The 20707-nt window shown below is 37.9% G+C and overlaps 4 protein-coding genes and 1 long non-coding RNA gene across 5 annotated transcripts; all 5 read right to left on the reverse strand.

Moving 5' to 3' along the window:
* Nucleotides 1–435: 435 nt before the first annotated feature.
* LOC119991034 (60S ribosomal protein L37-3) lies at nt 436–1545 on the reverse strand. The gene is made up of 4 exons (XM_038837217.1): nt 1408–1545; nt 1178–1313; nt 864–965; nt 436–760 (listed from the first exon to the last, which is right to left on the reverse strand). Exons 1-4 carry the CDS (start codon nt 1408–1410, stop codon nt 714–716), a joined length of 288 nt encoding a protein of 95 aa, XP_038693145.1. The 5' UTR covers nt 1411–1545; the 3' UTR covers nt 436–713.
* Nucleotides 1546–2387: 842 nt separating this feature from the next.
* LOC119991388 (transcription elongation factor TFIIS-like) lies at nt 2388–3759 on the reverse strand. The gene is made up of 2 exons (XM_038837750.1): nt 3563–3759; nt 2388–3321 (listed from the first exon to the last, which is right to left on the reverse strand). Exons 1-2 carry the CDS (start codon nt 3757–3759, stop codon nt 2388–2390), a joined length of 1131 nt encoding a protein of 376 aa, XP_038693678.1.
* Nucleotides 3760–4062: 303 nt separating this feature from the next.
* LOC119991033 (putative Peroxidase 48) lies at nt 4063–7003 on the reverse strand. The gene is made up of 4 exons (XM_038837216.1): nt 6486–7003; nt 5707–5895; nt 5465–5630; nt 4063–4863 (listed from the first exon to the last, which is right to left on the reverse strand). Exons 1-4 carry the CDS (start codon nt 6918–6920, stop codon nt 4307–4309), a joined length of 1347 nt encoding a protein of 448 aa, XP_038693144.1. The 5' UTR covers nt 6921–7003; the 3' UTR covers nt 4063–4306.
* Nucleotides 7004–7409: 406 nt separating this feature from the next.
* On the reverse strand, nt 7410–14253 carry LOC119991032 (kinesin-like protein KIN-13B). Its single transcript, XM_038837215.1, has 12 exons — nt 13495–14253; nt 12680–12901; nt 11692–11886; nt 11404–11505; nt 10988–11065; nt 10798–10879; nt 10096–10255; nt 9702–10004; nt 8944–9162; nt 8495–8852; nt 8315–8380; nt 7410–8041 (listed from the first exon to the last, which is right to left on the reverse strand). Exons 1-12 carry the CDS (start codon nt 13648–13650, stop codon nt 7862–7864), a joined length of 2121 nt encoding a protein of 706 aa, XP_038693143.1. The 5' UTR covers nt 13651–14253; the 3' UTR covers nt 7410–7861.
* Nucleotides 14254–15403: 1150 nt separating this feature from the next.
* On the reverse strand, nt 15404–16921 carry LOC119991035. Its single transcript, XR_005466125.1, has 3 exons — nt 16769–16921; nt 16577–16632; nt 15404–15446 (listed from the first exon to the last, which is right to left on the reverse strand). It is a non-coding gene; the product is annotated as an uncharacterized LOC119991035 (long non-coding RNA).
* Between the last annotated feature and the right edge of the window lie 3786 nt (nt 16922–20707).

Below are 20707 nucleotides of genomic sequence, written 5' to 3' on the forward strand. Positions count from 1 at the left end.
CACGTATTTAGCAATGAGAATAATAGTTAATTCACCGTCAGCACATGTTCATACTAGAATTCAATGACGTTGGGACTCACTTCATGAACCAAGGAACTAAAGAACCAAAATTTGAAATTATGGGAATTTTAATGTCTCTCACATTGTAATGGTAAGAGCAGAGTATGAGCACAGCTTAAAATCAAATTAGCAACCTAAACAAGATTATAACAATGATAAATAACATTGTAGCGGCTGAAGTTTCATGACACAAGCTCAGTGAAGATAAACCATCTGACGTACGATAACCAAGTAACATACGGACAACGATGCAAACAAATAACATACATATTATAGGTGAAAATTTGCAAAGAAATGGTATTTGAAAAATATAAATTAACATCTTTGTCAGTTTGTTGGTAAATTAATTAACCAACATTAATCAGCATGTATAACTAAGCATAACAGATACCACAATTTATCACCAAATCGTTAAGGTTAGTAATACCATACATCTTTCCTGCTGAGATAATTGAATTCCATCAGACATCAAACAAAAAAATAGTTTCATCCAAAAATTGAAAGCGCCTCATATTCAAGAAAAGTACAATAAGACTAAAAGCATTAAAAGTTGAACAACTTCCGAAACAATGTCTCCACAAATATTTTTTCAAGAAATAGATGCCAATTAAAAATATAATTTTTAACGGAAATGCCTGATCAAAGGCTTAAGCTTAAGCAGTTGCAGCTGCTCCCTTGTTCCTTGGAGCTGCTTGAGTACCTGATCAAGAAAATGAAATACAATTAGAACGTTTTCGACCCATAAATTGAAACACAATAAGATAAACACAACGAGCAGTAAATAGACGAGAAATGCTCATCACCTTCTCTGAAACCACTCTTGAAGCGGCGAGGGAGATGACGGAGATACCTCATCCTACCAGTTCCAGTTGTCTTCCTGCGGATCGCCTTCACACTCCAGTTGTCTACAGATCAACATTTAATTATCAAGCTAAAGTTTATTAGCAATAACTGTTACTTTTACACATGACAATAAGCTAATATAGCTACGAGAACTGAACCCACACGAACAAGAATAAGAATACCATTATCAAAAGTAGCAAAACATATTCACATCTACGTAAATCGCTGAAAGCAAATGTACACAAAACTTAAACAAAATCATATTTGCACATACATGTCCTCTTGCGGGCGGCGGGGAAAGCACAGGCGGAGCAGCGGCTCTTCTGAAGATGAAAGCTACGGCGGCCACACCTAACGCAGAGGGTGTGGGTCTTGTTCCTCCTCTTACCGAAACTCCCCGTTCCCTTACCCTGTCGTCATATTCCAATTACTTAGATCAGCATATACTTTCTTTACATGTAGTGTGTACAGAGAGAAACAGAAACAAAGTCTAGTTCGTGTTACCATTGGCGCGACTTTTGCAGAGAAACCCTAGCTGCGGTGGAGTAGACGATTTGAGGCTCACAAAGAAGACTGACAAGCAGTAGCGAGAGGATATATATAGCTAGGGTTTTGAGTGGGCGAGGTGATAATCTAGTGTCGTCGACTCCATACTATGACTTTAATGGGCCCTCTGACCCGAATTGCATTATTGTGATTTGGAAACACTAGGCCCAATAAGTGGTAAGTTGGGCCTATAGGAGACACACTTAGAAAGGTTCAATGGGCCTTCTGGCCCATCATCCAGCCCAGTTGAGAGGAAAGCTAACTATAGATACATAGCAAGGTTACTGTTTGGTAGATCAGGTTCTTGGGGCTCATTCCTGCTCTTTTGCTATATGTTCCCTCCCCATTGTTGCAATTTTCACTGGTTCCACGAGGTTCTAATGTAATTCCACTGTAATATATGTGGTGTTTTCATGCACTACTTTGATAATAAAAGCTCTGTAAATGAAATGCTGAGGGGACATTTTTGTACATCTTCTTTTATATGGAAATATATATTTGGCCCTCGAGTGTAAAGACAGAAGGGAGCTTGACTACAAGTCCCCCCGTCGAGCAGGGACGAAAGTCGGCTTTAGTGATCCGACAAACCCATGGTGCCGAGTGGAAGGCCCTGAGTCCTCACTAGACTATAGATTCTTCTTTCTATATGTTACTTGTATATGGCATTTGGATGTAGATTGAGAGATCGACCTTCCCTACATAGCAGTAGTGGACGTACAGATGAAAAACAAAGATTGAAGTTGGTTTAATGACGCCAGACTGTGATTTGCATGCATGCATGGACACTGCATATATAAAAATTTCTGAATATTTCATTCATTCATTCAAAATTTCACATAAACAATTTACAGTCTAGTAATTATTCATAAACTAGTCAATTAGTCAAGTTTGATCATATTGCATACATCTTCAAACCCTAACACAGAACAGAACTTACTTCAGGGATCCATCTCTTGTGGTTCTTGATATTCAACTTCAATGTGTTTCTTTGAGAGAGCTTTCTTCCTAATCTGTTGGTTCTCTTTGCGCCTTTGATGACTTGCCATCTCCTCCGTGGTCATGCTCACGAAGGCCTCTGGTGTGACCTTTCCACGAAGAACCTTCCTCCTGAAATCAGGATTCTTGGGATCCTTCAAATTGAACAAGATGGATCTGTACTTGAGTTTGTTTGGGCCATTGAAGGAACCCATTGACTTGAACATCACCGACTCGATCATTGTTGCCAAATTTCTTGGGTCGATTTCAGTCGCTCCACCAGCCTCAGCAACAGCTTTGTCGAGAGAATCCTTTACAAGTTCTCTCACTTTGTCCCGTGAGATATCGGTATTGCCAGGACTGGTGAGCGATACCTTCTTATGAGCCGGAAACATCGTTGCAGCCTCGCTCTTCGCCGTAGTTGGCTTTCGAGGAAGCTTGAGACGTGAGATATCGTTATTGCAGGGACTGATGAGGGATACCTTCTCATGAGCCGGAAACATCGTTGCAGCATCGCTCGTCGCCGCAGTTGGCTTTCGAGGAAGCTTGAGACGGATGACGAGGCTTCCTCTGACGATAGTCTTGGTCTCTCTGGTGTCTTGATGATGATCAGAGAGACTTTTCTCCAATTCCTTAATGGCAGAGATTCTGTCATTCCATACCTGAACAACGTCAGAGGCTGCTGTGCGAATCTTGATGTTGGGATGCTTGGTAAGAGGGAAGAGTTTCCTGGTAAGCTGAATGGAGTCAACAACAGTGGGTGTCGCCGGGAAGTCTTTGAGCTCTTTCAGGGCATCGATACATCGGAAAACCTCAGGATCACACCGGGAGACGTTGTTGAATGCAGAAGCAACGGCGGCGGCCCTCCTCGTGACGTCAAACAAACGCAGCAACTCCCTTTTCATGGCGATAATCAGAGTATCAGATAATGCCAAACACAGAGAGAGAAGAAGAGAGCGTAATTGAAAGAAACAACAGAGTAATGTGGGGAGTGAGTTTGAGCATCATGTGTGTATATATATATTGATCAGGAAATTAGGAATACATATACATATCATATCGGGGTTAGAAATTACGAATCCTTACTCAGTTTGGATTGCTAAGGCGGTGGGTGTTGATCGTCGATCATTACCGTTACGAATTCAATTTGAATTGGGAGCTTCCGGTCTCTGTTCCGATATCTGCAAAGCTTGGATGGTGTGTTTTAAGTCCGACCCGTTTAGGAAGGGCACAACCCGGCCCGATATGATTTACTTCCGCGATCCACTGCTTGTAGAGTCCAACCCAATGTGGCCAAAGAAGAACTCCAACCCTTGAATCAACACCACCATCCATGGCTGCTTCTTCACCTTCTCATCCTCTTCGTGTTGGAGGAATCTTGATGGAAGCAATCAAAACAAGAGCAAGAAATACAAAACATGTAATGCTCCTAATACTTTCTCCCTTGTGTCTCATTGTCCTTCTTCATTCTGTCTTTGCTAGGCCTCTCATAGTTAGGATTGAAGAAGATAAATGCAGTGGAAGTGTCTTGCAGGTTGTAAAAGGGTTGTAAAAGAGTCCATTGAAGAACAAACAAGAAGAGAAGGATAAAAGAAGTTCCAAATCAAATAAAAGAGAAGATCACTATAAGATCAATTATGTTCATACCCTGCATTGCACATTTGATCAGCTAAAAATATTCCACTACAAAATTCTTTCTGACAATTGAATTTACAAATATATGATCAGAAAATAACTACGCGGTAAGTACAGAAAACAACTCAACTTCCTAACAGGTATGAGCTCTCAGATGTGAGAAGGTAATTCACAAAATTTGGTTCTCGGTATGTCAGCTGAACAAGTAACATTATGTACCCTTCCCTTCCCCTGTCCGTGTTAATCATCATGCCACTTTTGAACAACTTCGCCGAACCTGACCCATGGGCGCTGTCAAAACTTGAAGATTTGAGAGCTTCATCATTGCCAGGGCAAAATCTCGGCGGAACAACAAGGTATCTGAAGCATAGGCTCTGACCCAGATCCCAGTCTCTTCCCCAGCTGTCAGCTGCTGATCCGCAAAAAGAATCCCTTTACCTTGCAAGAGACTGTGATAGTAGGGTGTGCCAAAATCTGATCCTGGTCCTTCATATGCCATGTCCATTCCTGGCACCTCAGATAAGGAGGATGATGAGTCTTCAAAAGTAGGTAATACCGCTTTTGTTGCTGATGATGTTGGTGATGGTGAGCCATCAAAAGTAGGTGCCAGCGCTGATGAAGAGGGTGAACCATCAAAGCAACACAATGGTGCTGATGATGTCGGTGTATGACTTCTCTTGCACCTCGATCTCATTTCATCAAGCAGTTTAGGATTTAGGGATGGGTCAGGCTCATTGGTTCCACCAAAGTTGTAGAGACGATTTTCAAAAAACTGGCAGTGGACCACTCCAACGCTGTGAGCACCTTGAACCAAAGGAAATACACACATTCAGTTAAAAACTTAAAATTCACTGCAGATAGGAATTTTATTTAGCAAAGAAAAATGAAAATAAGCAGCAAAATAAGGTCATCTTTGGCAATACAATCAAAATAGAACAATGGTCAAGAACAATACGCATCACTCGGTGCATAAAACTAATAATTCTCAGACATGCCCATCAGGATTTACATGCCCAGATACTATGGAAACACCACTGATAAAATCCACTGGATGAGATCAAATTTGTGCTTTCACTTTCAACAGAGAAGAAAAATACCAGAGCATGGTAATTTAAGCAGATATACCAGAAGACAACATAGAAGCAAAAATTCCAAAATCATTGAATCTGCTTGGTTTCGAGGGTAAAAGTTAGAAATTTCAATCAGCTAACCCCAATAAGCTGAATAGGACAGGTTGAGTAGACATGTTTGATTCCATTAAGCACAAACTTGAAACACTTCAAATGACAGCCATATTCAATCAAACATGGAAAGTCAATTTATTGAGCAGCTGCATACTACTTGTTCAAAATCGGGGCCTGAAATATGATTTCACCAAATGAACAATGAAGGTATAGATCAATACCTAGCAGAGTGACTGTTTCTCTTTCATTGAATCCCCTTGATGCGAAAGATGCAAGAGTTTCTGATAGATCAGCATGGGGTGAAGGTAGCTCATAGGTTGCAATATCCCTGTACGAAGTATTACTGTCTCTCCTCCCAGTGTACAATGGATAGAATGGTCCACCAGCCTGAATCCACAAATCCAGTACGTTATTGCTTGTGGTTGTTCTCATGTAATTGTGGTGAGAGAGAGAGGGAGATTACCAGAATAACAGCTTCTCTTGCAGCCAAAACAAGAACATCAGAACAGGAGACAACTCCAGGGCATACTTCTTCAACCTCTGATTTGATCAAGTCAATTATATCGAAACCCTTTAAAGTTTCATTGGGAGGAGACTCTTTCTCTGCGTCAACTCCTTCAGCAGGATCCAAAAGAACAGACCCATCACATCCCTAAACCCAAGATGGACAAGTTTAAACCGTGAGAGAGAAAGGTAACAAAACTTTCAACAAAAGCATATCAAACCACATCTTGTAAATCGGCAAGAAAAGAAAATCCTCTCCCAAAATTCACTCACAGACGCAATCAAATGGGAGAATCAAGAAAAACCAAGTGAAAATAGTAACCAGAGAGAGAAGATTCGACAAGATACACTTTAAAACCCAAACAACAGCCGAATCCCTCTTCAATTATCAAGAAATGGTGAAAATAAATGAGTAAAATATCGATCTTATACTTCACCCATTAAAACCCTCACTATACCAGAATCCATCTTCAACTATCAAGAAATGGCGCAAATAAATGAGTACAAAATTGACCTTCTACTTCACCCATCAAAACCCTAACTACAGCAGAATCCATCTTCAACTATCAAGAAATGGCGCAAATAAATGAGTTCTAGATTCAATATCGAAAGACGAACCCCAATCAACATCAAGAAATCAGAACGTTGTAACCTAGGCAACTAATAAAGATACGAAAAATTCAAGAAACCAAAAGAATTCTACGCAAACACCGATCAAGATTGACAAAGTAGACTCACCTCAATGAAGCAGTCATGGAACACAAGTCGCAGGAGAGCTGGAGCCAGTTCCGGCCCAGTCTTATACAGTTGACGGACTGTGTCGCGGATGATCTTCTCTCCCTGCGGACACGAATCTCTATAGAAATCGTACTCCAGAGACCCGCGAGATTGCTCATTCTGGTTCTCGTCGTCTTCGATTGACAAGAACATTAACATATCATCGTTTGAAACCGAAATCGAAATATTTGAGGAACCTTTTGCGTACACATTCACCGTGCTTGAGGATTTTTGCTTCTTAGGGGCACCGATCTTATTGCCTGAAATTGAGACGGTGGCATCGTCGTAAGGCCATGTTGACAGATGGAGCTTCTTCGTCACTTCATTTCTGATCATCCAAGAAATAAAGAGAAAGAGCATCAACATGAAGAGAAAATTATTGAGAAAGAGAGACATTTTCAAACAATTGCAGTTAAGATGACACTTGCAGAAGAGGAACGAGTGTTCAGAGGGGTTGTAGAGACTAGAGAGTATGAAGATGGCGGGACGAGAGATCAAAATGGAGTGATTGGGCCTTAACTGTTCAAATGAGTAGGCCCATGGACCACTAACTGATCGTCAACCCAATGTTAGACTGGCCGAAATGAGTGGGCCCATCAAGGCCTATGGACCACTGAATGAGAATCTGCCGCCCTCAACGCACCGCTTTGGGTAGTTTACTTTGCTGTTTGTCCATGTGGTGCATGGGGGCGGCACCACACTTGGTTGCAGTTTTTGCTGAAGCAGCTCGGAGTTGATGCAATCATGCAATGCAAACTTTGGTTAGGGCATAATCAGCTTTTCAAATAGGGAAACATGCATACATACCCCCTCAACTTTGGGTCAGTTACACTCCCACCTTATGTGTTATTCTTGATCAAAAAGAAGTTGAATGCACAAAGAGAATGGACGAAAATTACTCTCTTATGTGAAATCATAAAGGTTTACACTTTACATGATACAAACCTCCATCCAAAACCTCTGCCAACGAAATCTAACATGAATGGAATGATACACAAACAAACTGTAATGAACAATCGAATGATGATACCCTCAATGGCAAGTGAATTCTATGCCTGCAGATAACTTGTTTAAAAGGGAAAAGGCGGCATATTGTGTGTAGGGAGTATGGTATCAGGTGGATGAGAGGTAGGAACCAAAAGGAAATTTTCAACCCCTCTAAATGAAAAAAGGTTGCCGGACACAGCAGTATGCTGCATGACACCAATTCCAACTGATGTTCCCAAAAAAATCGCAAAATTGCATGAAATCAAATCCACAACCAGGTCAATAATCCTGCAGTTGTGGTAGATAGGAAGTAACAACTAACTTCTTCTTGCCGAAGCCTCCGCATGACATCAGTAGCCTGAAGATGATACCAGAACATTGTGTTCCTTTAAGCGTTTTTGAAAATTAGCCAAACGAGTTTGTAATTGCAGGATGCCAGTAGCCTTTTGTGAAAGAATGGCATTCAACTTAGTAACATAATCATCCAGCTGATTCCCTGGTTGGTCTGCTTCAACCAAGAGAGTCATTTCCTACAAAAACAATATACAACCAGACTATTAACTTCTGTGATTACATATCTGGAGTGAAGCACTTTAGCAGCAGCGTGTGAATCGTAAGGAGTTGGCTCGCTCAATATATCTGGGTCCTTGAACAATATGAATATAGTAGTAACTAGTAAACTTATTTAAAATGCTAAGCAACTGCAATATCAAGCATTAACAAATGAACATTAAATATGATTTCCAACACATCTTATAAGGGCTCACACCAAAAGGAGCATTGTATATCATTCACGAGATTACCTCTCGGACAATATTCATAGTCTCCTCTACTTGTTTGCGGTGAGCATTAACAAGATCTTCCTCTTCCTGGGAACATGCAGCACACAATACATAAGTCAACACACCTAGGGCGTTTTATTGAACCATAACAGAGTAGACTTCAACATGTACTTTTAAAGGAATCAATCTACTTTAAATAACCTGTAGCAGGGCATTTAACTCGTCATCCGAACTTGAGCTCTTAAGATCAGCTTTAAGAAGCTCATTCCATTTTGTCTGATGATTGGGTTTCCTTGTCTTGTCCTCTGAAATGGAGATACTGTATTGTTCTAATTTGCAGCTCTTCTTCCACATTGGCCTTTCATGCTCATAGGAATCTTCTGATACATCATAATTATCTCCCTCATTTTGTTGAGGCCATGCATCAGTCATGTCATTCTCAAAGTTGGATACACTAGGTAGAGCAGAAGATAGGGGAACAGTTGTTGATTCCTTTAGATTCATGGTAGATGACAACACGTCCTTCCTAGGATTGTTCCCTTTGGAAAGACTCTTCACCCTAGAAAACAATATTCAGCAAATTCGGGATTAGGGATAGAGAAAGGATACAAATTGATTAAAATGAACAGAAGAAGTTTGTGAATGAATACCTGTCAGCATATCTTAAAGTATTGAGAGTATGTTCACATGATCCAGAGCTAGGTGAAATGCAAGACACCATAACAGTGCGCGAATTTCCAACAAAGGAGTCTCTAAGTACTTCGGTTAATTTGCTGCCTCTAAAGGGAATATGTCCCTGGTCGTTGTCAAGAGCTCTGATGCACTCTTTCAATGCAAGTAAGCTCTTATTGATTTCAGCACCTTCCATTCTGCATCATATATTAACTAAAAAAATTAATCGAGCAAAGACATCCAGCTTTGTCAAACTCTTTTAGCATGGGAGGGTATCTAAATCATATTATTCCTACAAAAACAGTTCTACCAAAAATTAAAGAAAATAAGTGCAGAAAGTTGGACATGGGAGAAAACATTCTCTTGGAGCTCAAGTTTTAACCGGAAACTCATACTTCAGAACATGTGCTGAAGATAAGCAATTAGAGCCAGCATATTAAATGGGCTGGATAAGGATGTTTGGAAAAGTTTAGATCAGCAAATAAAAATAGGATATCATTTGAAAATCCTCAAGATGATTGAACAAAGTGGAAGAATCACTATTGGAATAGGTTTCCATTGTAAAGTTATCAAGAGCCAAGTCTAACATGGTATATGGACATCTGCGATAATCAAGCATTTGATATAAATGCTTCCTCTAGTTCACATCCGTCACATTGAATAATTCCACAAAGCACTGTGTCCTAGAAATCAGACTCCAGATGATCACAGAGACAAAAAAACAGGAATAATCTACCTTGTCTGTTTGTCATTATCTGTGGTATCTGCACCTCTCTCACTTCCAGCGAGGTCTATAAAAGAGAGTTTGCCAACTAGACGAGGAGGCTTTGATTCTTTTGCATCAACAGATTTCTTGATAGCCAGCTGTAGTATAGCATGGGAACGGGAGGATTCTTCATTCGCCCCAGTTGTGCCAGTACTTCTACTGGAATTTCCTTTCTCAATTAGCTCCTTAATAGTCTCCACATCTGATACTCGATACTCTTGCAAACCCACTATACAGACTTGCTGCTTACCATCCTCTCTCATGAAAAGTTTTCTGAATGATTTGAATTTCAAACTTTCAGCAAATAAAGAAACAGAACACAAGAACTCAATAACCAGAAAAAGAAATGACAATGCCAACTTACTTTCGCTCATTGAGGAGATCAAAAAGTTTTCCTCCATAAATCTCGAAGAAACTGAAAAATAGTTGATATCCTTGGTTTCTGTATGTATGGAGCATCAACCTCAAGATATCTCGTGATGCTTTGAGTGGTAATGGTTTCATAGTATATGTTTTTCCACTTCCTGAACAGGAGAAATAGATGATAATAAGGATCTCAAGTTGGGTTTTTTAATGGAAATTTATAAGAGACCCAGGAGGTGCCAAGAAAAATACAAGGTTACATAAGATTCAAAATTGTCTCTCCCATATTCTCATATCTCTCAACCTCCCCACTTACCCAAAAGGCAAATTCTGAAACCATAAATACTCAATCTTTGCAAATAGAAGACTCCAACCCACCAAAAACCCTATTGTTTCTCTCCAGCCATGTGGAACAATCAGATTATGCGAGATCATTTGTGGATGTAATCAAAGAGAAGTAAAAAAATTACCATTTCAAATGGAGGATGTGCCAAGAGAATGAGAACCAAAAAAAGTTAAGTGAGGGGAAAATTGCTAATCCCTTACATTTCATGGTTGAAGAATAAAAAATCAAATATTTTAAACTTAACACCACCAATAAACCAAATAGGTAAATGCAGGGGAAAATTTAAGATCACAAACCCAACAGTCCTGAAAGGCAAAACTGTAACAACTTTGGCATGATTTAGAGAAAAGCATTCACCAGTTTGTCCATATGCGAAACAAGTTGCTTTGGTGCGTTGGAAAATTATAGGAACTATGGGCTCCACAGTCTCCCGATACACCTAATGCATAAAGAGGTCAAAATTGAATAAGAAACAACTAGCATATAGGCACCAGCATCTTGTATTGTATTCTTCCTTCTATTTATTAACTATTTTGGTCACACCAACCTCATCATTTGAAACCTCCTCATTCAGCACAGCATCAAAAACAAATTCATGCTTCTCAACATATTCTGTTAGGTCAACCTGCAATTGAGATTGGAGTATCAACACATACATTTCTGCAAAACTTGTAATGGGTAAAGCAACTAGCTGAGACTCTACAAATGTAAGTACAATAACTAAAAAATTAAATCACCAAATAGGATATTGCAATTCACTGTGTTAAGACCACTAAACGAAGGGTCACATAAAAAATTTACAGTTATATTTTAGCGACTAAATACGGCCTTTAAAATATATATTAAACCCCTCCAGGATTCAAATATGCAATTTGGTTTACCTTTGACCCTTTTTACCCTTGTGACTTTGGATGCTGCAGTCTTCAATTGAAAGCAGGAACAAGAACATAAAGAGATAAGTACCTTAAGCTTAGTCTCATGAACTGTTAGAGAATTGGAATGTGTATCTATAATATCCTCCTCGTTCTTTGCTAACTCCTTTTTGTTAAGTGGTCTCTTCCGAACCTGCATCACAACATCACCAGAAAATATTAGAGCAAAACCCATGGAAAGAAGACTGCAGAAATATTGCTTTAATTTGAGCCATTTTATGGCTATGTTCCAATGTAGATTCAAGAATAGATTTCATAGTTAGGAATTTAGAAGCAGGAACACAACACAAGGTTAAAAAAACATACAAAAGAGGCATACCACAACTTTAATCTTTGCAACGGTATTGGCCTTCTCTTTGTCAGCAACAAGACTTTTCAGGAGGTTGTTCTCAGGCAAAGCACAAGAGCGCCCAGTTTGTTGCTTGCTTGCAATGTAGGTTTCAGAGTCATCGAAACTTCGGCCTCGAAGATGATGAAAAATAGAAGAACCATCATGCAGGCCAGGGAGTTGCATCTACTTTAACACAAAAGCATTACATCAACGTGTGGGGAAGTCATATTTTTTGGTTAAACAAGTTTTATATTTCAGAAGAAATTTGCTAAGTACAAATTACAAAATAATAATACTTGCGGTTTTTCTTCTTTTCTCTGAATGGAAAAAACATGTATTAGAGTATGAAGGTGGTGCAGAGAGAGAGAAGAGTTAAAAGGATTCCTCTAGGATTATAAAGCATAACATCCACGTTTATTCGAATGATTAGTGATTTCATTCATATCAAAATTATATCTGGTATATTTGAAATCATCATCATAGGTTTTCTCCCAAACAATTTGGGGTTGCCTACATGAATTCATACGACATATCCCTATCCAAGAAATAGATTCCTCTAGGATTATCCTTGTTACTAATCCTATATGATAACTGACATATGGCATAAAACGAAATTATAATATTTATTTTTAATTGGAAATATTTTGCTCACTGTTTGGCACCCAATGGACACACATTTTTTGGTTAAAAAGTAAGTTATTTTTCCCATAAGAGTTGAAAATGAGGAGTCAAAGTCAAAATGTTGGAGAAAAATTGAAGGAATTTTTAACATCTTTTGTTGGTCACCTTCTGAGGATGTCTACAACTGAACATTATTTAAAACAAGGTTCAAAAGACATTATTCAACTTCAGTTTGTCGAATTAAAAGGTGATCTCTGGACCATAAAAGCAAGGGAATGCAAGGTAGACATGGAGTTATAACCACCACAAACCAGCATGAATGCAAAACAATTACTTCAGTTGAAAAGATACCCACCTCAGGAAGTAACTCAGTATCAAAAGAATGCAGATCCAGAAGCCCAGGACTGAATTCATTTGGTGAATCTTCACCATTCTTTCTCTGATTCAATGAGCGCGAATTCACAGGAGGTGAAGCGGGCTCTGTGTAAAACTCATTTACTCCATTGAAACCCCTTTGAGCATTGCGAAACAATCTTGATCCCTGCCCTCCTACATCTCCGCCATAGAAATTATAATCCTGCTTTCAATTTCACAATATAGCAGCATATGAAATTGTTAATTTGATATCAATATATCATGGTTTCCAATTCATATAAGTCTGTTAACTTATTTTGACCATCCATTCAGGAGCCTTTTAGTTATAATTAAAAATAGCACATTCATATTGATTTCATGACAAAAACAAAGTTCAAGTTCAAAGGTAACAACATTTCACATGAAATTCAGTAGAATCGCAAAAATCTAAAATTTAGCAATTTCGAAAAGTTCCTTCACACCCGTTCGCGGCAACCCAGTGCACAGTAACTAGGTAAGAGCAAATATTAGAGCGTCAGATCTGTAGATCTATGGATCGAGTATCTAATCCAAGACCCAATTCATCATCAATAAAGATCACTAAAAACTACTAAATTAGGAAAAATAAATAACAGACACCTCGCTTCCCTTGATTTTAATTTTACCAAATTATATTTTCTCCCACATTATTGACTGTAAGTCTAAGTCAAACGAGGTAACAAAGAATGCCGAAAATCAGACACCAAAAAAGTGCTACATTTTCTCTCCCGCACTCTGGAATCAAACAGAATGTTATATAGAGGAAGAAGATGGAACCTGAAGAGGAGGGATGGTTGCATTCGATGAGTGGAGTTGCTGAAGACCAGCCGTTTGTAGCCATCTTCCATTGGACGACGATTCCAGAAAATTATCCGAATGCTGGCGCTGGTGATGAGCCGCCGCCGCACCAGATCTCTGCCCCTGCCTTCCCATTCCGTTTATATATCTCTCTATAGGTACTTCTTGTAACTACAATATCAACTGGAGCCTCTCGTTCTCGGTCTGAAATGCCGCCGATCGATCCTTCTTTATATATCAATGCCGAGCAAAACCAATCCAAGTTTCGATCATCAATGCTCGCCTCCTCTCTCTAAAACACGACCAGGGTTTCCAGTCTTGGCACTTTGTGTCTCGAATGTCTGTCACTTGCTCCCTCTGAATTCAAATTAAAGGCATCCACAGAAAGTAGAAACCCCCATGTCTCTCTCTCCTAAAATGTCTTAATCAGCCATGGATTGTTCACCAGGCAAGCAAGATAGGAGTCAGAGGCATGAAAAAGAGGGGGGTAAAATGGTAAAGGCAGCACTCCACAGAAGCTTTTCTTAAGGTAAACTCAAAGTCAAATCTAGAGTGTGACAGGGGACTCACACAGACAACGAGGAGTAAAAAGGAAGACGACGATTTTTGCAGCTCACCATCGCACATGGTGAGAATGAGGACAGGATCGAACAGTTGGGTCGAGGCCGGAACTAATGGTGCTCAATTCAAGTAATGTGTATCTTCATCTTTAAAATGTTCTTGATATGGTGTAAGCTGCATCTTACAGTGAGAAATTTTTAAAAAAAAAAAGAACTAAAATAAACTTGTTTTAAAGTTTCAGACTTTGCATTGTTCTATTCGTCATTTTTTGCAGTTGTGTTAATGAAAGTTTACTAAATGAATTGAATTGTAAGAAGCAGCTCCAAATCATGTACCATAACTGCATTGCTGTTTGTAGAGCAGAACACAGACCTATACAATGGGAACCAAGCTTATATAAGAACCACCGGAAGAAACAAATTTTAATCTTATCTGCTGCTCCCAATTTCTATATCCATGATATGCTGTAAAAACACTTCATCCACCAGATTAACACAATCATATACAACCTGCTCCAGATACAGCAAACCAAAAGCCTCAGCATGCACATTGTCAAAACTCAAGACCATGACGCATTGGGTATTCCATAAGACAACTAGGCAAGATGGGGAAATTAACCAAATGACATTGGGAACCAAGCTTATATAAGAACCACCGGAAGAAACAAATTTTAATCTTATCTGCTGCTCCCAATTTCTATATCCATGATATGCTGTAAAAACACTTCATCCACCAGATTAACACAATCATATACAACCTGCTCCAGATACAGCAAACCAAAAGCCTCAGCATGCACATTGTCAAAACTCAAGACCATGACGCATTGGGTATTCCATAAGACAACTAGGCAAGATGGGGAAATTAACCAAATGACATTGACATAAAGAAAATAAAATACAACTGGTTAAAACATTCAAATCACTTATTCAAACAAAGTTAAGTGGGTATATAACCAAATAGCAGTCAAATGGAGCAATCACACAACTTAAGAATTACCGGGTTTTTACATAACATGAAAGTTTAGAAGTGGGATTTAGAAAGACACTAGACAATCCCAACCTCCAAAGGTAACCCATCAAACTAGACAAACGATGCATAGTAGTTCAATTTGGAATCACAACATAAGAATTTGAAAGTTACATTCTGATTTGGGTTTCAATCTTTCATTTCTTCCCACTTTTCTTGAGGCCGGATCCTCCAAAGGCCCCTTTCTGCTGTGCCTTGGCTTTAAGCTCCTTTAATGCCTGATCACACCACAAAACAGTCAATAACCATACAATAAATAAATACAATATATCATATGCAATCAGAAGAACACTATATCTCACCTTTTCCTCGTCTTTCTTCTTTTGAATGTTAGCCTTATCAATCTACCAGAATAACCAACACAAATTGAACTGTGAGAATTAGACCACAGAGTTCAAAATCCAACAGTAAACAACCATAGCTAACAACTGCAGAACTGAACAAACTCTCATGCAGCTTTAAGCAACCAAGCAGATAAGAAGTGACTTAGAAGATTGAGAACATCATAACCCGTTAAAACACCAAATGCCCTAGGCATGCCCACTCTATTTTATCAGATACACTAACTGAATTGAAGCAAGTTAACGCCATCTTTAAAATACCAAAGGCCCAAGGAAGCCTCATCCCTCTTACATCAGTCAGCTACAAGGTCATGAGTCATGACCATGTCTCTTGACTCTTTCCCATGTTGTAATGAATTTAACATTAGAGTAAAACGGCAACAAAAGGTACACGTCAAAAAAACAAACAAAAGCACACCAATGCCAACCCCACAACAGATAGATGAAGAGCGAGCAGATAAAAAACAACACTTCAAAAGACACAACTCCTGCTTCTTATTACTAGCCAGGCACCCAAAATATTCTTACACAACTCTTTTTTTCAGCCAATTTGATAAAAAGTACTCATAAATAACAGCAATTCTGCTCCACAAGGTGATGAGCTACAGCCTAAGGGCATTGATATGTGACATTTACTTTGGAATTTGCAAATACAAATTGTTTGCTCTGGTTTAGAAGGGTTATGAACACCTCGTTTCTCCAACACACACACAGCATCCACACTTTAACAAACAACAAGCTCCAAACACAAAACAAAATATAGCTTTTTGGCAAATAGCATGAGTTGGGCATCAATCAATTGATTCGATTTCAGGTTTATCAGAGGAAGAGAGCTTTCTTATGATAGAAACATATTGAATCTGGGGTAACCTGCCCTTCAAACCCTAAAAGAAACCGACTCAATCACTATATCAACTGCAACATCTTCGAAAGAAATCATCATACAAGCAAATCAGATAAAGATAGCAAACAGAACATGGATATCAATCTTTCTTTCCAGAAAGAGCATGGAAAATTAATTCAAGAAGATGGATATTGTTCTTCACAGCAACCAAATCAATAATCAAGACAAAACCAGTACCGCAATCACAAAACAAATGAATCAATCTAAATTTTCCACAAGTAAAAATTACCTCGTCGTACTCTTTCTTCTCGGCTTTGGGTTGCTTCAAAGGCTTCGCTTTTCCACCTGCCAACAGTAAATTTCCAGCAATTCAGATTCCCAAATCTTAAATCTAAGATCCCCCGACACAAGCAATATATTGAGAAATTGAGGACAACAAAACGCAAGAATTATTGTAATACAGTGACAGGAAAGATCGGACCTTGCTTGGACGACATGGCTGCCACCGGAATCTAAGGATTTGGAGCGGAGGAGAAGCAATACACCACCAAACCCTAACGCGATCAATTATTGAAGCCCCTGCCCTTGGGGTTATTATTTTATTTATTTGGTCCTCCCAAGCAGTCAATATGGGAAGTCAAACAATTTATTTTTTAAATGATATTAATGTGGAATTTTATTAAAAGCAAAAGTTAAATTGAAAAAATTGAAATTGCTACCTTATTTTATTTGACCTAAAAAAGACCCTAAAATTGAAATTGCCAAAACCCCCAATCAAATTCAAGAAAACGCAGCTCAAATCTAAGCAATATAAAGCTAAAAGGTCAAGCTTTGTTTTCAGCCTCTGAAAAATAATCCGAGTAGATATTCCAACAAAATTTCAATAAACACAAATAAAATAATCAAGCAAGATAAATTATGATATTTAGTTACTTACATTTGATAGTCATGGCCAACCGGGAAGGTGCCCAATAAAAGTGATGCATAAAAAAATAAACTTAAAGTGCCTATTTGGCAAAGAAGAAACGTTTTCGCTAACGGAGTCGCTTGTGCCAAACAAGGTGCTCATGTCAGCAGATCCGTTGGTATCCCTTCTGGGATGGAGTTTTAACCTCTTTGTTTTTTCAAAAAAATCACCTGGATACCACTTAAAGCTGATAAAGTGTACAATGGGCTTGTTTAGGAATGTTGTGAAGTGCTGTGAGGTGTGGTGTGGTACTGTGAGTTATAAAACTGTGGTGCTGTGAGGTGAGTTGGAACGCAAAAAGTTGTTTGGCGCATCACTTTTAAAACTGTGGTGCGGTGCGGTGTGGTGCTGTGAGGTGCGTTTGGCGTATCTAAATTACGGTTATATTAGATGACTAATAATATTAATATAAAATCACTTAATGTTTATATTGTACATTAATCTAAAATAAAATAATTGACCTAATTTGATTACGTAGGATAATTCAACATACATTGTAAGCGTTTGGAAGTGCTGTGAGGTGTGGTGAGGTGTTGTGAGGTAAAAAGCTGTGGTGCTGTGAGGTGAGTTGGAACGCAAAAGCTGTTTGGCGTGTCACAAAAAACTGTGGTGCTGTGAGGTGTGTTGCAACTAAACGCAGTGCAAACGCACTGTCAAACACCCACAATATGATGGGACCCACGTTTTGACTTTATCCCACAAATTTGCTTTAACATTTTTTATTATTTATTTTATTATTTTATTTAACAATCATTTATTTAATATTTTTATTTATTTAATGTATATTATTATTCTACTTAACGTTTTTAATGAAAAAATAATTTATATGATTACTAATATTTAAAATAATCACTTTAATTTTGATATAAAAATATTTTAATTTTTATATAAAAATATTTAATAATTTATACCTAAAATTAATTTTAATAAAAAATATATTTATTAGATTAAATTTAATATAAAATTTAATAACAAATTTTAATATAAAATCATAATTATTAATATTACAATACTTTAATTCAACGACTTTTCCGCTAACGTAAGATTTTAGTTCGCCAAACACCTCACAGCATATTTCATAACTTTAAGCTCAGCTTTTTCGCTAGCATTGAAAATCAATATTTCCACTATACCAAACGGACCCAAAAATTTTACTAGAGATAAACAAAAAAAAAAAAAAAAAAAAAAAACTGAGCTTAAAGCTGTGAGGTGTTTGATAAATTTGTTAACTGTTGTTAGCAGTTAAATTGTGTAAAATATATTTTGTTTATATTTTTTAATTTTTGCTATTTCATTTCAATATAAATATGAATTATTATATTTATTTCATTTCAATAAATTAATTACTTTAAATTATTAACAAATAATTCTATTAATCTATTTAATATGGATCTAAATATGTATAATATAAATATATAAATATATTTTTAAAAAATAAAAACTTCATATTTTGGCGTGGGACCCATGCAAATTTTTTTTAAGGAAACGCTCAAGAAAGGTCTTGGGTTCGAGTCCTTATGAATGCAGAAAATATTTTTGGGAGAGGTCACCGTCTTTGGCGCCCGATCGTACCTCGGATGATTAGTTATGGGCTTGCCTGGAGATACATTGGGAAACCAAAAAAAAATTCAAGTCAAATAAAATTTGCATCTTTTGGTGTGGGATCCATGTAAAAAGGCATGGCACCCACGTCAACTTGCAAAACGCTCAAGAAAAAGCTCCGAAATGAAGCTTTTTCTGGGAAGGCAGTACCGCTCTATTTGGCAGGCGGTATCGCCCTCTAAAATGGGGTGAGGCGGTCCCGTAAAATGGGACCGTTAGTTAAAGGTACCGCTATATGGACCACCTCACCAAACAGAGCCGAATTGTATTCTAGTAATTGTTTGCATTGTCTTATCTTTGTTACTTTAGACTCCATAGCAAGTTTTGCACTCAAATGAAATCAAGTTTCGTCCAAAATGGATGAAAAGATACAAACTTTGATCCATGGAGAGATTTAATTTGAGTAATTTCAATATCTCAAAAACCACTTTTGTACTATCTTTAATGTTTTAGGTGTCTAAAAAGCTAATTTAGACTCCATAATAAGTTCCGCACCAAAATAAAGTCAAAAGACCACGTTTCATCTAAAATGTTTTGGGAAATTTCTGCACCTTAAAGGGACCGTTGTAATCTCTTTATTATTTGTAGGTGTCTATACGTTGCAAATTTGCAAGTTTTGCAAGAAAATGAAACCCAAAAATTACTTTTCAAAAAAGTAAAAACTTCGTTCATCATGTTAGAGTTTAGCAATTTGGACACCACGACCATAATTTACGCAATTACTCTTCTTTCAACCGCTCAGAGAATATGATCACGACACACACATAAATATTAATTTTGTTCCTGACCAACTCACCACCAGCTGCTTTAATTTCCAGTCTCATCATCAAGTCCAACTGCATATGAAACTTTATATACAATCACATACTTTGTTACCATTTGGCACATGGATATATGAAAAAAGGGTTTACTGATTTGTTTTTTCGAAGGAGCCTTTTATCCAAAGAGAGATCTCTCATCCTGTGATTGTGAATCCTTCAACATTCGTCACTTTCCAATCAGACAATCCGGCTGAGGCTGCGTCAAGTGATTATTAATTATACCTATAAAATATAATGCAAGTAACTCATGTTGAGTTGGCAATGTATAGGAGTATTCTTATGATTTAAGGAATCTAGGGATTTTGCTTCCATCAAAGAATGATTTCAAGCAATTTTTAACATTAAATTTTGGATTAACTCATTCTCGGGGATATAGAATAGAGGATGAAATGAGTTCGATATTTCACCATCTCAAAATCCAACCAAACAAGAGAATGAGTGATTCTCACCCTCATTCGTTCCAACATATATATGCCAATCAAATGCCCCGTAAATGATTGAATCGTCTCGGTCATCTTCTCAAGTAGTTTGTCAAATCGCATAATATTAAAGTCGAGAATTGAGATCGATCTTCCATTTATAAGAATTCATCCTCGTCCAACTTGGACATCCTTAAAGTCCAACAAAATTAGTTAAGCTTGAGCTCTAAAGCTACAAGAGATGTGTGTGTCTTTGTAGAGACACCATCAAAAACTTAGGACGACTCGTGTCGTGTCGTGTCTCAACGATTTCAACAGTTTACGAGTCAAATGAAAGACGCATCGTCCACGTTCGAATGTGCGTTGCTCCGGCAGAAAGGATTCCATAATATTGTACTAACCATCTTGGACTAATATAATAATATCTTTAAATGAAAGACACTCCGGGTCTCCAAGCGTCGGACGGCGCCTTGCTTAGGCCGAGGTCAATACATTTCTTTTGTTACAAAGGATAGTACAGTATTATGGAATATGGATTCTTTTGATCTGCCGGTTGTTCCTTTATTTGTTCCTTTTTTAGTGGCATGATTTATTTATTCGTCATCCTTTTT

The sequence above is a fragment of the Tripterygium wilfordii genome, chromosome 22 (genome assembly GCF_013401445.1).
Source record: "Tripterygium wilfordii isolate XIE 37 chromosome 22, ASM1340144v1, whole genome shotgun sequence".
Taxonomy (NCBI): domain Eukaryota; kingdom Viridiplantae; phylum Streptophyta; class Magnoliopsida; order Celastrales; family Celastraceae; genus Tripterygium; species Tripterygium wilfordii.

Excerpts from the sequence above, each read along its gene's own strand:
- LOC119991032 (XM_038837215.1), bottom strand. The coding sequence starts at position 13,650 with ATGGGAAGGCAGGGGCAGAGATCTGGTGCGGCGGCGGCTCATCACCAG. Across the intron at positions 11,887-12,679 it reads ATACTGAGTTACTTCCTGAG|ATGCAACTCCCTGGCCTGCA; the intron begins GTGGGTATCTTT and ends GTGTTAAAGTAG. Across the intron at positions 10,880-10,987 it reads AGGAGGTTTCAAATGATGAG|GTGTATCGGGAGACTGTGGA; the intron begins GTTGGTGTGACC and ends TTTATGCATTAG.
- LOC119991034 (XM_038837217.1), bottom strand. Across the intron at positions 966-1,177 it reads CGCCGCCCGCAAGAGGACAT|ACAACTGGAGTGTGAAGGCG; the intron begins GTATGTGCAAAT and ends GTTGATCTGTAG. Across the intron at positions 761-863 it reads CAAGAGTGGTTTCAGAGAAG|GTACTCAAGCAGCTCCAAGG; the intron begins GTGATGAGCATT and ends TTTCTTGATCAG.
- LOC119991388 (XM_038837750.1), bottom strand. The coding sequence starts at position 3,759 with ATGGATGGTGGTGTTGATTCAAGGGTTGGAGTTCTTCTTTGGCCACAT. Across the intron at positions 3,322-3,562 it reads TCCCAATTCAAATTGAATTC|GGAGTTGCTGCGTTTGTTTG; the intron begins GTAACGGTAATG and ends CGCCATGAAAAG.
- LOC119991033 (XM_038837216.1), bottom strand. The coding sequence starts at position 6,920 with ATGTCTCTCTTTCTCAATAATTTTCTCTTCATGTTGATGCTCTTTCTC. Across the intron at positions 5,896-6,485 it reads TCCATGACTGCTTCATTGAG|GGATGTGATGGGTCTGTTCT; the intron begins GTGAGTCTACTT and ends TCTTGGGTTTAG. Across the intron at positions 5,631-5,706 it reads CAAGAGAAGCTGTTATTCTG|GCTGGTGGACCATTCTATCC; the intron begins GTAATCTCCCTC and ends TTGTGGATTCAG.